Here is an 18,657-nt window from a genome sequence, read left to right as displayed (position 1 = left end):
AGGTTGGCAACCAATGTCACAAAACAGTATGTGTACTAATTGCTTAACGAGAAGCTAGTTTGTTCCGTAAACCTTCAACTAAAGTACAATAAAAAAAAAAACCATCTAAAACAATTATGCTAAATCTATTCTGCCTGTGCTCTATAAATGGAACAACAAACCCCACATGACAGCACATGTTTACAACATGGTTTACTGAATATTTTAAGCCCACTGTTGAGACCTACTGCTCAGAAAAAAAGATTCCTTTCAAAATATTACTGCTTATTGACAATGCACTTTGTCACCCAAGAGCGCTGATAGAGATGTTCAAGGAAATTCATGTTGTTTTCATGCCTGCTAACACAACATGCATTCTGCAGCCCATAGACCATGGAGTAATTTCGACTTCCAAGTCTTATTATTTAAGAAATACATTTCATAAGGCTATAGCTGCCATAGATAGTGATTCCCCTGATGGATCTGGGCAAAGTAAATTGAAAAGCTTCTGGAAAGGTTTCACCATTCTAGATACCATTGAGAACATTCGTGATTCACGGGAGGAGGTCAAAATACCAGCATTAACAGGAGTTTGGAAGAAGTTGATTCCAATCTTTACGAATGACTTTGAAAGGTTCAAGACTTCAGTGGAGGAAGTAACTGCAGATGTGGTGGAAACAGCAAGAGAACTAGAACTAGAAGTGGAGCCTGAAGACGTAACTGAATTGCTGTAATCTCATGACAAAACTTTAATGGATGAGGAGTTGCTTCTTTTGGATGAGCAAAGAAAGTGGTAATCTTGAGATGGACTCCACTCCTGGTGAAGATGCTGTGGACATTGTTGAAATGGCAACAAAGGGTTTAGAATATTGTATAAACTTAGTTGATAAAGAAGCAGCAGGGTTTGAGAAGACTGACTCCAATTTTGAAGGAAGTTCTACTGTGGGTAAAATGCTGTCAAACAGCATCATATGCTACAGAGAAATCTTTTGTGAAAGGAAGAGTCAATTGCTGCAGCAAACTTCATTGTTGTCTTATTTTAAGAAATTGCCACAGCCTCCCCAACCTTCAGCAACCAACACCCTGATCAGTCAGCAGCCATCAACATCGAGGCAAGACCCTCCACCAGCAAAAAGATTATAACTCACTGAAGGCTCAGAGGATGGTTAGCATTTTTTAGAAATAAAGTATTTTTTAATTAAGGTATATACATTTTTTTAAGGCATAATGCTATTGCACACTTAACAGACTACAGTGTAGTGTAAACATAACTTTTATATGCAGTGGGAAACCAAAAAATTCATGTGACTCACTTTACTGTGATATTCATTTTATTGTGGCAGTCTGGAACCGAACCTGCAATATCTTCGAGGTATCCCTGTAATTAATTCTCAACAGTCTTGCTACTTTTTAAATACTGGATTATAAAGCTGGAAGAGACTACAGGCTCATCATCTAACGTATCCCCCTCAATTTTATAGCATTACCTGGATGCATTATAACAACTTGTCCAAAGTGAAGTATTAGAATGCATTAGAAAACAGAATTCAGATTTTTCTACTCCAAGTTCATTTTTACTATTAAATCACATCTTAACTTTTTAATATCTATTTTAAATGACTCTAGGGGAAGAAAACTGATACTTATATAGTTGGCATGTCTGTCTCCCCCTTCTAAAACAGAGGCCTCCTGGAGCAGGCACTGTGTCTTATTCAATCCTTATCCCCATAGTTTTGCATAGAGTCTGTCACATTAGGAGCTCAATTATATATACTAAATAATGCATGAATGAACAAAGAAAAGAACTGTATAGGATAATCCTGAAGGAATTTTTTTTCAATTAAGATTAAATACTCAAAATAATATATTATTGACCTAGATATATTTATCTCCCATAAATTACATGTTTTTTGTATTTAATATAATTTTTTTTTTCATTAAAAACTTAAGATTTCTTCCTTTGAGGATATTTGGTCAGATATATGTACTAACAATTATTGTCACCTGTATATAGATACAATCTCATAAGTTGAACTAATTGTTTCCTTTTATTAATTTAATGGAATATAAAAATGAATTACGGTCAACTCCTGAATATCTGACAGTATCTTAACAGCTATCCTGGCTTACTTAGGATCTTTCCATGTACTGCTTCTACCACTCAGCCACAGCTTACCTTTCTAAGCTGGTTTTCATGCTTCTTATTATTCTGCTGCAGCCAATGAAAAGCAACAATCTGTCTATATCCTAAGTGGAGTACACTGACTAAGAGAACGAGAGTATTGGTTTCTAAACACGAGATAATTTTATACAGTATATAATCTGCACAAAAAGAATCACAGAATCATGGAACTCAATAAGATAGTATGCGTGTACTATCTAAATTGCATCGCTGTTTGTTGTTTTCACTTTTTCTTTTTCCTAAACCAAGGAAGACGATTCCTAAAAACGTCTGTCTACCTACTAAATTGGAACAAACATCTGCTAACTGAGAAGTCTGAAGACATGAGTAAGATATCATAAGAAATCACTAAATTTGTTCCTAATCAGCATTTAAATCTACTACAAAGTTTCGATAAAAGTATATTCACTGAGATGCAGTGTTAAAAACTGCAAAATTATAATTCTAGTAGAGCCCAATAGAGAAATTAAATTTGTAGTTACCTTTACAGATTACACACAGATAACTAAACTATAATAATCTGTTCACTAAATTTATAAATGTTTATTCAGAAGAAATGCTGAGGAAACAAGTTCGTTCCTAGTATGAGGAAAGATAAACCCAGTATTTGTTCATCGACACACAATTGTCAGCATCCACAAATTACCAAAATGACAGAAACATGGGTTGACATTTGTATAGTACAGTCACGTGTTGCTTAATGTCCACTATACGTTCTGTGAAACAGGATGCTATCTGATTTGGACACTGTGAGAACACCATATTATATACAGGTAGTCTCTGGATTATGAACGAGCTCCATTCCTAAGTCTATCTTTAAGTCAAATCGTACATAAATCAGAACAGTTAGGTATGGTACATATCTAACATCAGTTAGTCAAATGTCTTAGTAAGTAGTATATAGAGTACCTTTCTATGCATTAAAAACATCAAAGAAACATTTTCAGATAGACTAAAACATCTTTAACATAGTAATACAGTAATAATAATAATGTTTTCATGCAAGTTGCAAAGTAGCACCCATCTGTTATTACAAACCATTGTATGTACTTCAAATTTTTAATATAATAGGTTTTACAGGGGTTGGGACCATGGACGTATATGTGGTCAAACGCCCCAATGGATGTTATGTGGCACATGGCTATAAATGCAAAGACAGCTATGTTCTACACCTGTACTATCTAATATAATAGCTAATAGACACATGAGAATTAGAAATTCAGTTCCTCTGTTGCACCAGTCACATTTCAAGTGCTTAATAGCTACATATAGCTAACGGCTACCATACCGAACAGCCCAGGTAGAGAATACGACCATGATTGCAGAAAGTTCAAATGGACACTGCTATTCCAAACCATGATATGAGGCAAATTGCTAAATACTTTTTAAATGGTAATACAAGTTTAAATAGTTTTTTGGTTTTCTATTTCACAGGAAGGGAAGGTATATAATGAGAAAATAATTAAATCCAAATAGTAATGAAGACTTTAACTCTTTTTAAATTTTACATAGTTTAATTTGAAATGATATCATACCGAATCTGAAAAGATTTTCAAGGTAATTTAATCCTTTATCCTCATTTTACAGGTGAGAAAACTGAGAATGGTACAAGCAAATGGTACAAGGAAAAAGAATTCACATTTAAGATATTTAATATATCCAAATAAAGTCGATATTGAACACAACCAAAATTTGCTATAATTGAAAACAAACTGAAACAAAGTAAAAACTGAAACCATTGCCTGCAGAGTCAATTCCAACTCATGGCAACTCCATGTGTTACAGAGTAGAACCGAGCTCCATGAGGTTTTCTTGGCTGTAATCTTTATGGAAGCAGATCACCAGGCCTTTCTTCCGTGGTGCCACTGGGTGGGTTTGAAGTTCCAACCTTTAGGTTAGTAGTCAAGCATAAACCATTTGCACCACATAGGGACTATGAAACAACATAAAGTCTAAATTATTCTGTATGTCTTAGAATCACACTCTCCATTGGATATGGACTGTTTAGCACACTGGTTAAGATACCAGGTTTTGCGGTTAGCTGCCTAGGTTCAAATGTTGCTCTCTGACTTATTGGCTATGCAACCTTAAGTAAGTCATTTAACCTCTTTGAGCCTCAGTTTCCTCATCTGTAAAATGGAGAAATAACTGAACTACTTCCCAGGGTTGAAAAAATTAAGTAAAATTATACATGCAAAGCAGTTAGACAGCCTGGCACATAGTAAGCCCTCAAAAAAATGTTAGATGTTATGGAACTAGTGTTTTGGTTGAATTTAGTCTACCAGTTTGGGCCGAAAGCAGAGAATACCAAAAAGTACCAAAAATACTTGTTTTATTGAGTACACAAAGGCATTTGTGTTGTATTGACTACACGAAGGCATCTGTGTTGATCATAACAAATTATGCATAACATTGGGAAGAAAGGGAATTCCAGAACACTTAATTGTGCTCATGAGGAACTGGTATATAGATCAAGAGGCAGTCATTTGAACAGAAAAAGGGGATACTTGTGTGGTTTGAAGTCAGGAAAGGTGTGCGTCAGGGTTGTATCCTTTCACCATACTTATTCAGTCTGTATGCTGAGCAAAAAATCCAAGAAGCTGGACTACAAGAAGAACGGGGCATCAGGATTGAAGGAAGACTCACTAACAACCTGTGTCATGCAGATGAGACAACCTTGCTTGCTCAAAGTGAAGAGGACTTGAAGCACTTACTGATGAAGATCAAAGACTACAGCCTTCAGTATGGATTATTACCTCAACATAAAGATCCTCACAACTGGACCAATAAGCAACATCATGATACACGGAGAAAAGATCGAAGTTGTCAAGAATTTCATTTTACTTGGATCCACAATCAATATGCATGAAAGCAGCAGTCAAGAAATCAAAAGACACACTGCATTGTGCAAATCTGCTGCAAAAGACCTCTTTATAGTGTCAAAAAGCAAAGATGTCACCTTGAAGACTAAGTTGTGTCTGACCCAAGCCATGGTGTTTTCAAACACCTCACTTGCATGCTAAAGCTGGACGATGAATAAGGAAGACGGGAGAAGAACTGACGCCTTTGAATTGTGGTGTTGGTGAAAAATATTGAATATATTACGGACTGCCAAAAGAACGAACAAATCTGTCTTGGAAGAAGTACAACCAGAATGCTCCTTAGAAGCAAGGATGGCGAGACTATGTCTTATGTACTTTGGACAGAAGGGATCAGTCCCCAGAGAAGGACATCAAGCTTGGTAAAGTACAGGGTCATCAAAAAAGAGGAAGAACCTTAACGAGATGGACTGACACAGTGGCTGCAACAATGGGCTCAAGCATAACAACGACTGTGAGGATGGCACAGGACTGCGTGGTGTTTCATTCTGAATACGTACGGTTGCCATGAGTCGGAAGTGACTCGATGGCACCTAACAACAACGACCAAAAGAACAAACAAATCTGTCTTGGAAAAAGTACAGTCAGAATGCTCCTTAGAAGCAAGGATGGCAAGACTATGTCTCACACACTTTGGACATGTTATCAGGAGGGGTCAGTCCCTGGAGAAGGACATCATGCTTGGTAGAGGGTCAGTGAAAACGAGAAAGACCCTCATGAGATGGACTGACACAGTAGCTACAACAATGGGCTTAAGCATAATAATTATGAGGATGGCGCAGGACTGGGCAGTGTTTCGTTCTTTTGTACACGGGCCGCTATGAGTCAGAACCGACTTGACGGCACCTAACAACAACAAGTCTGCTGGTGACTTTCTTTAATTTCTATTCACTCTCAAGCTCTTAAAACAGAGATATACTCTGGAAAGCATTCAAAGATCATTATGAGAATTCTAGTCTACATGGGGATCTACTACGTAAAAGTCATGGGACAATCTGCATCCAAATTTCTACCAACAGTTTTAACTAACAGGCCTCAACACCATTGCCATGAGTGTAATACAAAGCCTCATGAGCAATATGTAGGTCTAATATTCTAAAAATCTAACAAAACAAATTTAAAAAACCCTCCCAGGTTAAAATAAGTAGCATATGTTTCTGTGTAGGTAAAAAAAAAAACATCAAACCCGTTGCTGTTGATTCCGATTCATAGCGACCCTATAGGGCAGAGTAGAACTGCCCTATAGGGTTTCCAAGGAGCACCTGGTGGTTTCGAACTGTGGACCTTTTGGTTAGCAGCCGTAGGTCTTAACACTACGCCACCAGGGTTTCCGTGTTCGTAATAGTAGGTAGAATAAAAAGTAGAACACTTGATAAGTAAAACAGTCTTGACTGACATAACTTGAAAATTTTTCAGAGAATTGTATCCTCACTTGGTTCCACAAATAATCAAGTTATGTTATCTCCAGAAACTGTGGAGATGAGAATGGAAACTCCCTAGCTTTCAGGTCTTGCTCACTTCCGAAAAATGTTTTATTCTAAGCGTATAGGGATAGGTTTCAATAGACTACAACATAGTCACTAGATGGTCAAAACTAAGACCCTCCTCAATTACCTTTATGCCCAGCTTCATTCTTCTCGATTATTTTTAGGATTAAGCTCTAGAATCACCTATATGAGACTTAATCAACTTGGTATGTTTTTAATCAGCTTTTCAAATCAAACATTTTCCTACTGGCAATTTTCGGAGTTCTAACTTCACTTTTCATACGTTAGCACTTGCATTTTGCCTTTCAGTTAACTTTTATATGCACATCTTCTCTCATCAATAGATAGTAAATTTTCTGAGTTTTTACTTACAGGATCTCCAACTGAAACTAATACATTTGGTACACATTTTTAGAATAAACGTATTAGTTGATTATTTAATGACAGAGAATGAAGTCAGAGTACCAGATTCTATTCCCTACTCTGATATTACTAACAGTATAAGCTCAATTCTAGCCTTCAGAGGTCAGGCTCTTCAGTTTTGAAATGGAATGACTGCACAGGCTGATCTCTAAGATCACTTATATACTATATCTCTGAAAAGTTTATGCTTCAATGTATCAGCTGAAGTTTGAAGTACTACATTCAATTTTTGAAAGACATATATTTTCAAGAGTAGTTAAAAAAACATACACAGAACAGTTAGGCATGTATAGTAACAGCTGTTCTTTCACGAAGTTTTAAGATGTATCAATGAAATTTTTTTGCTCATTAGAGTAGAACTACAGCAAAACACACCTGAGAACATTATTCCAAATGAAATTAGCAGCATAGAGGAACATACTGTATTTCAAATAATCATTCCTAAGAGACATAACTTGCTATTTTCTTTTGTCAATTCACAATATTTATTCTAACTACTATAATGACCTTCTGTTTCTATAAATAAACTTACATTAAAAAGCTGGCTAACATACTTAAGAACTAGGCTGTCACAAACAGTTAAAGTAAAGCTTAGGAGATAATTCAATCACAGGAATAAATTAGATGTTTCAATAAACATTTAAAATTTCCATTTTTTTTTTTTTGTAAACACTCCAAGATTATCCCATTGCTATGAGCTTCTAAATTAATACTGTCTAGGGGAGAACTGGTTTGATAACAATAATGGAAATATATAGATTACAGAAGAGTTCTGTCATTATGAAAAATATAAATACTGTACAGGCTAGCACTTGCTAATGAAAATCACTGATACGCTTTAATTACGGAGTATACGCTTTTGTAACAGAATTAGCATGTTTTTATCTTTAAGTTAACAGAGCTTTAACAGGAAGACGACTACTCACAAGGCACAAATAATTCTTTACACTTTCTGGCAATCTATATTTTTCTATACAGTTCGTCACTACATTTGTACAAATAAGAAAAATTAACATAAATTCTACCTCTACAGTGGCTTTTTAAAATCTCTATCACAAATTGAAGTAGTTTGTAAGACAGTACATCAAACTTTTCTGAAGCTCCTGAAAATTAACACCAAAACTTCACTAGTGAAATGAACCATATAATCTCTTCTCAAGATTCATGTTAAACAAAATGAATAACTGAATTCTTCTACATCATTTCTGCTTTATTGATACAGAAAAAAACCTAATTTCTTCCCACTAAATTACAAAATTAGCCTAATTCTTATGTTACAAACAGGCATATTAAAAGATACTACTTACACAAACCTAAATAAATCACCAGGCATTCCCCCAAGTGCTAGGATGTCATTTACTCCTGGCGATGTAACAAATACCATGTCTTATTTGGTCATTCTGGACTATAAAATCTAATGTGAACCTTACACAGGCAAATCAATTTTTCACAACCATTCTGATATATATTTGTAACATACAGAACTTCAATTTTCTTTCCTTTTTTAAACTTTGTTTAGTGTAAAATGTGGAGTGCCCGCACTTTCAGCTCTCAGAAGGAATCAACGGTGTTGTGGAAGCACTTCAACTCCGAGTGCGCTTTAAGTTTTACAGGCATTGTAGCAGATTCTTGAACATCTCAAGAAAGGCAAACTTGCCTTGCTTTTTTTCTCTAAATGATAATGCTGCTGTTTAGTATTCTATTTTCCATTCCTAATCTGGAGAGATGGAGGATCTCTTAAGACCTAGTTGTCCACTCAGGGTTCACCTCATCTGCGGAGAGCCAGATTAGCAGTTTCTCTCACCTTGTGACAAATCGAGTCAGACCCAAAGGATGGAGGGAAAAGAGCCAACTCGGCCCACAACACTACCTGTGGCTCCCAAAGAGGAGGGCAGGAGGGGAAAGCGAGGACTGGGACGGCACAAGGGACTTCTTTATCTGGACCATATCGGAAGAAAAGTGTTCCAGGATGTGTGCAGTCCCCTTGCTCTAGTGAGAACAAGAATCCCGGGGCCCGCTCTTCTCCCTCGCTCTTTCCATCCGCCCTTGGCTCAGCGCTCACCCCGGAGCTTGGGAAGGGGAGAAGGAGGGGGGACCGCTGGTTCCAGGGCCCCCTCGAGCGGCTCCCGGCGACCGCTGCTAGGCCTGGACTGTGCCCGCGGCCTCGGGGGCTCCGACCTCGAGGGGTGCGCCGTACCCCGCGTCGGCCCGCCCAGCGGATACCCAGTCCCGGCCCTCGACTCACCGCTCTCCACCTCGCTGCCTTTCTTGGAGGTCGCTGCGTTCCCCATGACTGGGGAGATGGAAAGAAGGGGCCAGGAAGGGAAGGGGGGCTGGGACCGTCCCCGCCGCTCCACAGGCTGAGGCAACTCCCGCTTCTGCACCCGTCAGTGCGGCGAGTGCTCCTGGCGCTGTTGCTTGGGGTCCCGGCGGGAAGATGGGGGCCGATTCTGAGGAACGGGCTTCAACAAACTTCTCAGAACCGGTAGCAGTAGCCGTAGCTCTGATGATGGTGGTGGCGGCGGCGGCGGCGGCTGCCGCTGCGGCGGGCAGACACTCCCCCTTCACCCGCCCCGCCCTCCTTGCGCGCCCCCGGGCAGCCGCGCGCCCCGGCCCTGGCCCCTCTCCGCGGGCAGGCAAGCGCACCGGAAGTGACGTGTGGGCTCAGGACGCGGGCTGCGACGCTGTGGACCCCAGCGGTGCCGATCCTGAGGTGGCAGGCGGGGGTAGCTGGGACAGCGTCTTTGGCCCGCCTAGTGGGGACGTCGCAGCCCGGGCTGGCCCTCGAAGGCCAGCTCCCGAGATAGTGGGAGGTGACACGGGAACCGTTAGCTTTGAAGAGCCCGTCGTCTCCTCAGCCCGGCGTCCCCCATGCACTGGAGCAGGGCCGCGGAGGCCGTGCACGTGCTTTCTTTGCACCCAGCAGAGCTGCGTTTCCTCACTCAAGGTCGGTCTTCTCCCCACGGCCACGGGTTGGAGATGAACTCCGTTACCAAGACCGCACCGTGGGGTAGGAGATGGCGCGCGAAGAGAAGCTTGTTTTCGCTACTGGGCCATGCGGACTGGTCGAGGGAGCACCTTCGTTCCTAATCACGATCGTGGTTCGGAGCCGCTAGTTACCTCGCAGATTCAGGTATTTACTTAGCGCACCACGTTATCCTGCCGTTTCTTAGGCTCCAGTCACAAGCCCGTGATGTTTTCAGTAGGTTCACTCCGTGGTTTTGCCTGATTTGTTCGCACAGGTTTTGTCAGACACCCCAGGCCAAAATAAGTAGAATACAGTATTAGTATTTCTTCCTAATACCTGTTGGTGTGCGACATTGTATTTAGCACCTCTGTGTAAATCTCAAAATAAAGACATTCCCAATTGATAGTTGCGTCTTTATTTATATACATTTTAGAGTACTTTAATCTGCTGATGTCTTCACTAGGCAGGTTTACTTACCAGGTAATTTATGTGGCAGACTAGCATTTATTGTTGCATGTTCCTTTAACCTTCGCTCTGTAAGAATTTATTCCAAATTTAGAGTAGAAAGACTGTAACATTTCGAGGGGAAGAGGCAAGAGACCACATAAATTTCTGTTGTACCCTCAAGGTACCAGGCACAGTAGTTGTTTAACAGATACCTGTTAACTTGAAAGTAACATATTTTAAAAATAATCTTTCATTACTGACAAAGGAAGATGGAGTGGCAGCTATTTAAGTTTTTCAGTAAATTATTCCTACTATTTCTTACTGCCAATGCTGTTAATTTAACAAATATGTTTACAAGGAGCTCTGGTGGTACAGTGGTTAAATGCTTGGCTGGTAACCAAGAGGTGACCAGTTGGAACCCACGAGTTGCTCCTAGAGAGAAAGATGTGGCAGTCTGCAGCAGTCAGCTTCTGTAAAGACTGTTGTTGTTAGGTGCCATTGAGTTGGTTCCAACTTATAGTGACCCAGAACGAAATGCTGGCAGGTTCTGGGCCATCCTCATAATGGTTGCTATGTTTGAGCCCATTGTTGCAGCCACCATGTCAATCTAACTCATTAAGGATCTTCCTCTTTTTTGCTGACCCACTACTTTACCAAGCATGATGTCCTTCTCCAGGGAGTGGTCCCTCCTGATAACATGTCCAAAGTATGTGAAACAAAGTTTCACCATCCTTGCTTCTAAGGAACATTCTGGCTGTACTTCTTCCAAGACAGATATGTTAGTTCTTCTGGTAGTCCATGGTGTATTCAATATTCTTCGCCAACACCATAATTCAAAGGCATGGATTCTTCTTCGCTCTTCCTTATTCATTGTCCAGCTTTTGCATGCATATGAGGGGTTTGAAAATACCATGGCTTGGGTCAGGGGCAGCTTAGTCCTCAAAGTGACATCTTTGCTTTATAACACTTTAAAGAGGTCTTTTGCAGCAGATTTGCCTAATGTAGTACGTTGTTTGATTTCTTGACTGCTGTTTCCATGGGTATTGACTGTAAAGATTACAGCCTCAGAAACACTATAGGGCAGTTCTACTCTATCCTATAGTTTTGCTATGAGTTGAAATCGACTTGATAGCAGTGGGTGTCATATTTACTGTATTCCAAGTGCCATACAGATAGTAACTTATTTGATCCTCTTAAGAACTCTATGAGATATTCAGTCTTACTGTTATTTTACTTATGAGCAAACTTAGGTACACAGAATTTAAGTAACTTACCCAAGGTTACAGGCAGGCAGGGTGGCAGGAACAGGCCAAGGTTTCCACATGGTGGAAGCAAGATTTGAACCTAGGCAGTTCAGCTCCAAAGTCGAACCTTTTGTTGGTAATGACCAGAAACCTGCAGATGTTGTGGTAAATTGCTTTCTGTCCATTTGAAATCTCGTTGACTTGAAAAGGTGCATGCACAGTGAGTTTACTTCTTGGGGAAATTCATTCTGTTTTTTTCTGAGTTTCTTTAAATATAAGTAAAATAGCAATAGTAAAGAAAGAAGGGATAGATGATGTGAGGTTTTGTGCTAGTGTGCAACAATGTCGCATCCTTCCGGTCACATTTAGTTTTGTATTTTGGATGTGGTATTTTGCCCTGCATACGTAGAAAGTTCAATAAACTCATAGAAATATATTCAATAAACAGCATGTTGTTAGGTGGCTTCAAATCAGTTCTGACTCATCAACGCTATGTATGACAGAACGAAGCACTGCCCGATCCTGTGCCATTCTCACAGTTGTTTTATGCTTGAGCCAATTGTCGCAGCCATTGTGTCAATCCATCTCGTTGAGGGTCTTCCTCTTTTTCACTGACCCTCTACTTTACCAAGCATGATAAACAGCATATATAATTAAAGACAACTTTCTGATACACTCTATTCTGGAGGGATCTTTCTAGAATCCTGGAATACTCATGCTGTCCTCATTGGGAGAAGATTTAAAATGTATGCCTTTTTAAAGAGGTGTCACTTTCTTTAACACAAAATAATTTTGAATTCTAGGGCTGTTATAAGAGGGCAGAGCCCTGGTGGTGCAGTGGTTAAGAGCTCAGCTGTTAACCAAAAGGTTGACAGTTCAGATCCACCAGCTGCTCTTTGGAAACCCTATGGGGCAGTTCTGCTCTGTTCTATAGGGTCACTATAAGTCAGAATCGACTCGATGGCAACAGGTTTGTTTTTTTTGGTTTTTAATAAGAGGGCAGCCATCTGTTTAATAAGTCATTAATTTGCAAAGGAGACGGTTGACAGCTACTACAGAGTTAGATACATCGTAACTACATACTGGAAAATTAATAAGTAAAGCAAAAAATTCAGCTTTACAAAATGGTCTTTTTAATTTATCATTGGTTAAGGAAGTAAATTATTAACAGATAAAGAGAAAAAATTAACCAACCATTTGTGCTCAATATTTTTCTTTTTCCCTTACACCATTATTTCTGTTTCTTACATTAGCATGGTTTAAAATCAGTAAAGGTATGTGTCAGGGTTGTATCCTTTCACCATACTTACTCAATCTGTATGCTGATCAAATAATCCAAGAAGCTGGACTATATTAAGAAGAACGCAGCATCAGGATTGGAAGAAGACTCACTAACAACCTGCAATGTGCAGATGACACAACTTGCTTACTGAAAGTAAAGAGGACTTGAAACATTTACTGACGAAGATCAAAGACTACAGTCTTCAGTATGGATTACATCTCAACATAAAACAGAAATCCTCACAACTGGACCAATAAGCAACAGAGAGAAGATTGAAGCTGTCAAGGATTTCATTTTTCTTGCATCCACAATCAATGCCCATGGAAGCAGCAGTTAAGAAATCAAACGATATACTGCATTGGGCACATCTGCTGCAAAAGACCTCTTTAAAGTGTTAAAAAGCAAAGATGTCACTTTGAGGACTAAGGTTCGCCTGACCGAAGCCATGGTATTTTCACTCACCTCATATGCATGTGAAGCTGGATGATGAATAAGGAAGAGCGAAGAAGAATCCATGCCTTTGAATTATGGTGTTGGTGAAGAATATTGAATATACCATGGACTACCAGAAGAACTAACAAATTTGTTTTAGAAGAAGTACAACCAGAATGCTCCTTAGAGGTGAGGATAGTGAGACTTCATCTCATGTACTTTGGGCTTGTTATCAGGAGGGACCAGTGCCTAGAGAAAGACATCATGCTTGGTAAAGTAGGTCAGCGAAAAAGAGGAAGACCCTCAATGAGATGGATTGACATGCTGGCCGCAACAGTGGATTCAACATAGCAACAATTGTGAAAATGGCGCAGGACCAGGCAGTGTTTCGTTCTGTCGGAAATAGTGTTGCTATGGGTCAGAACTGACTTGACAGCACCTGATAACAACATTAGCTTACACTGCTATTCCAGCTCAAGGATGATTATACTTTAAAGGTATAATTTGATAAATAGTTTTCAGTGAATTAACATTCACACTCATTTACTTGTAATTCCATACAAGTTGCTTTTCATTGTTGGAAAAGAGTATAGAAATCCATCACTGAATGTAACATCAAAAGACTATGTTTTAAAAATTTTCTTTTTATATTCTAGAAAGGGCAGAAATTTCTTAACTAGTTATTCCTGAATGATTGGAGCTGGCATGGGGCAGTTGCTATCCTTTGCCCCTAATGATGCTGCTATACCTTAGATAGGTACAGAGGTAGAATTATATTTTATTTCCCTTCAAAACCCAAACCTATTGCCATTGAGTCAATTCCAATAGGACAGAGTAGAACTGCCCATAGGGTTTCCAAGGATGTATATCTTTCTGGAAGCAGACTGCCACATCTTTCTCCCACAGAGCTGCTGGTGTGTTCAAACCACTAACCTTTCAGTTAGCAGCCGAGTGTTTAACCACTGCACCACCAGGGTTCGTTTTATTTCCCGGGGGAAGTAGAAGTCCAGAAGGAAGTCATGCAGAGAGAACAGTTTGAATCCTCTTCCATCTACTTTGTGCTAATCTGAGAACATGCAGCACTGTGTGACAGGCTGAGATCACTCGGAAAGTGGCAGACCCATGATTGTGCTAGACAAACTTAATCTCAGTCCTCATCAAGTTCACATATTATTATCCCCACTTTGCAGATGAGAAAACTAAGACTTAGAAACAAAGGGCCTTGGCCCTCTTCTACATAGTTACTTCTTCACTCAGGAGTGAGAAAGAGTGAAAATAATGAGTAAATTGTTATATTTCTTTTGTAATTTTTACGTATATTGCCAAGTTATTGGTTTCCAAGTTATTTTAAAGTACCCTCAAACACAATGTGTGTCAGAAATACCTTTTGTTTTTCAAACAAAAAATAACACGTGAGGAACGTGCTTCTTAGTTCAGTCAAATATACGAGACCAAATGGGCAGCTCCTGTCCAAAAGCAGGACGAGAAGGCAGGAAGGGACATGAACTGGATCAGTGAACACAAGAAACCAGGGTGGAAAGGGGGAGCATACTGTCACATTGCGGGGATTGCAGCCAATGTCACAAAACAATATGTGTATAAATTTTTGAATGAAAAATTAACTTGAGCTGTAAACTTTTACCTAAATCACAATTTAAAAAAAAAAAAACACAACCTGTTTTTCCATTACAATCTCTAGGAAAATATGACCAGGTCATTTTGTCTTTATACTGTATTTTGCCTCAAATAAATACAAATGAGAATTTATTTAACCATCATAGGAGTGCAATTATTTTGAATGACAGCTAATAATTCATATAGTCTAACGTTTCTTTGTTGTATGTCCTGAAGCAAATGATAACACATTAAATACTAGGCAAGGGGAAGAATAGTGCTCCCAAAATGAGAAAGTAATTTTATACCTAATAAATTACAAATATGATAGGTATTGTTCAAATCATCCTAGTATGATACAAAGTTTTCTTGCTGGGCATAATTCCAATTCCTTTGTTCAGTCATGAGTTTATTATCTGGAGCTTAGTATTGGTCTTTTTGGATATTCCTTTACAGCTGAGGAAACTGAAATAATTGACAGTGGTTAAGAAACCTGCTCAGAGTAAAAAATGAGCTGGTGCCAGAGTAGAATTGTAATGTACCTCTTTTGCAGAGAAACTGGAATCCAAGCTTAAAGGGTTAAGAAAAAAAGGGAGGAACAAAACCAATAACTTTTTTCATTTCTTAATACGTAATTATTTCAGAAAAGGAATAAATTTGTTTTGGATAAAACTAAAATGGAAAATTTTATTTTATTAGTGTGTTTTATTTCATTGTCATGCTATGCATTTTTTTACCTTCACCTGTACATCAAAGACAGCATCCGAATTTATAAAACATTTGCTTAAGAGCTTTCATAGAATCTTAGCTTTTAGGATTGAAGGCTATCTGTGACCACGGTGAAAAGAGGAGAATCTGACCCAGTAAATAAAAATTATATTATTCGTAGTGACAAACCAGAGTGCTATGTAGTGAAGCAGAAAGGGCTTGAGCTTTGTAGTCAGAAAAATCTGGGTTCATTTTCTGGTTTGGCCACTATCTGTAACCTCCACATAAATTACCTAATTTCCCTTAGTCTTAGTTTCCCAAAGTGTGAAGTTACATGGATTAAATAATATATGAAAAGCACCTAGAATAACTTTTGGCATATGATAGGCACTCAATAAATGTAACGCTTCTCCCTATACCCCAATAACATTTTATGTTTTCTTGTATTTGTTTCAACAAAAATCGTTCAACAAATTTGATTACAAAAATGTAATGAGTTCCTACAATATGCAAGGCATTATAGGGGGTACAAAGATGAATAAAATATGTTCCGTGCCCTCAAGAAGTTTTTATGTAAGGCAAGATGGGCATGTGAGTAATTATGTAAAATTAGACAAATGAAATGTACTATAGTATAAATATAAATGGATTTCTGAAGAAACAGAGAAAAGTGCTGTTAAATCATGGACCACATAGAGAATTTAACTTTGGATTTTGATGTTAAACAGGTGGGGAAGGTCACTGAGAACTAAACAGCATGAGCTGAGGCTTACCTGCAATTATCCCTAGATCAGATACCATGGGAGGATATGAAAATTGCAACCCTCCCAATGGAATATAAGTTCTATGCAGAGGGATTTTGATTTTGTCATCACTATATCTATTGTATCCAGAGTGATGCTTTGCACATAGCAGATGCTCAAGTATTTGTTGAATGAATGAATAAGTGAATGAGTGCTAGATTCAGACTAGATTATTCTCATTTTGGAAATCCTTAAATGCCATTTTAGAAATGTGAATTTTTTTCATTATGCAGTAGGAAATCATTGAAAATATTTAAAGAGAGGAGTGATATAATCTCACATTTGATTAATAAACTAACTTTGATTGCAGTGTGATGGATATATTGGCAAAACAATAGATTGGCAGCAGGTAGCCCTGTAAGGAGGCTGTTGTAATAGTTCAAACATGAAGTCACCAAGTAGTTTAGCACCAGAAGAGAAAAGAAAGGATGCATGTGAGACATCTGAAATGTAAGATAATAGAATTTGGTTACTGTATTGGCTCTTTAGCATAATACAAGTAATAGAAATGCAATTCCATTGTGTTATGAAAAAATAAACTATTGGCTCATAGACTTGGAAAGTGTAGGTTGGACATGGTTTTGGGCTTAAATAGAGAGTTCAAGGCTGTGTACCTCCACCTGTCAGCCCTTATTCTGTTTATGTATTGACTATATTCTTCTAAATAGGCTCTCTCCATATATAGATTTACATCCTCCCAGCTTAGCAACTTCAAGAACAATGCCTGCTCTTTTCCCAACACCCATATGTTATAAATATACAGATTGGTTCTGCATGGGTCACATTACCATTCCTTTGAAGAGAGGAAGCAGGGCACCCTGATTGACTATGGAATAAGTGCTGTTTTCTAGAAGAAATTGACATACGTTGTTGTTAGTTCCCGTCAAGTAGGCTCTAGCTCATGGTGACCTTATCTATAACAGAACAAAATACTGCCCTGTCCTGTGCCATCTTCATGATCATTGGTATCTTTGAGTCCATTTATGTAAAGGATAGACAAAAACAACTACAGTCCACTACAGTGAGAATACGAAAGACGAATCAGTTTTTTATCCTGGATAACAGATCAGGAATGAAGAGGCAAAAAACTGATTTTTAAATGAATAAGAGATGTGTCACTTGGGTCATACTAAGTTTGTTGGTAGTGGCATATTTATGGGGATGATGAACAGCAAGCAAATGTAAAGCTAGATCAATACAGGAGTTGTGAATTTGATATCAGTATAAAGACGAGAGTCAAAGCCGCAACTGTGAATAAAATCTCATAGAGAGGAAAAGTAAAGGAAAGAAAAAAAAAAGGATGAAGCTAAGAATGGACAGTAATAGACCAGAGAAGAAAAAAAAAACAAAAAACAAACCCATTGCTGTCAAGTCTGTTCTGACTCATAGCGACCCTGTAAGACAGAGTAGAACTGCCTCAGAGAGTTTCCAAGGAGCATGTGATGGATTTCAACTGCCAACCTTTTGGTTAGCAGCCGTAGCACTTAACCACTACGCCACCAGTGTTTCCACAGAGAAGAAAGGGGAGCCAGAAAAAAAGCCTGATGTGTAGGAGCCTGGAGTAGTTAGGTAAAGAGAACCAGGAGATGCAGCCAAGAAAGAGAGTATCAGTTTGACTGACTATATGCTGGAAACTGATTCTAACTAAGTAAGCAAAACAGGAATTTATTGGACGAATGTATAGGATGCTTGTAGGAAGGAAAGAAAAGCTGAAGAACCAAGCTTGGTATAGTCAGGAACCAGGCAGCTCCAAACCGAAAAAAAAAAAAAAAACCTAAATGCACTGCCATCGAGTGGATTCTGACTCATAGCGACCCTATAGGACAGAGTAGGATGTCCCCATAGGGTTTCCAAGGAGCAGCTGGTGGATTCAAACTGCCGACCTTTTGGTTAGCAGCCAAGCCTTTAACCCCTTCATCACCAGGGCTCCAGGCTTTTATTAGGAATTGTTTATTATTATTATTTTTAATCTCTTTATGAAGATCTCCTTGAGAATGAAGGGTTTGATGACGTATTCATATATTTTCTAAGATTCCTCGTCAAATTTTCAAGAGTATGCACACCAATTTGGAAGGTACTCAGCCCCTGGGTACCAGTTCTGTCATGTATGACAGTTCCAAAGTGGAAGTTATTCTTCTGCCTCTTCCTTCAAATACTCTCACTCCAGACTTAGAAAGCAAGGGAAACTGTAGAAGCTCTGTGTGTGGTA

At 38.8% G+C, this 18,657-nt stretch overlaps 1 protein-coding gene across 1 annotated transcript in view; it reads right to left on the bottom strand.

Moving 5' to 3' along the window:
* Positions 1-9,572, bottom strand: part of PRKACB (protein kinase cAMP-activated catalytic subunit beta) — a 147,969-nt gene extending 138,397 nt beyond the window's left edge. The window contains exon 1 of the mRNA XM_004369098.3: positions 9,196-9,572. Coding sequence (XP_004369155.1) covers positions 9,196-9,241 — 46 coding nt within the window. The 5' untranslated portion in view covers positions 9,242-9,572. The remainder of the gene's footprint in view (positions 1-9,195) is intronic.
* Between the last annotated feature and the right edge of the window lie 9,085 nt (positions 9,573-18,657).

Source organism: Trichechus manatus, unplaced genomic scaffold (genome assembly GCF_000243295.1).
Source record: "Trichechus manatus latirostris isolate Lorelei unplaced genomic scaffold, TriManLat1.0 scaffold00003, whole genome shotgun sequence".
NCBI lineage: Eukaryota > Metazoa > Chordata > Mammalia > Sirenia > Trichechidae > Trichechus > Trichechus manatus.
The sequence above is the reverse complement of the archived record's forward strand: the minus strand, read 5'-3'. Positions and strand labels throughout refer to the sequence as shown.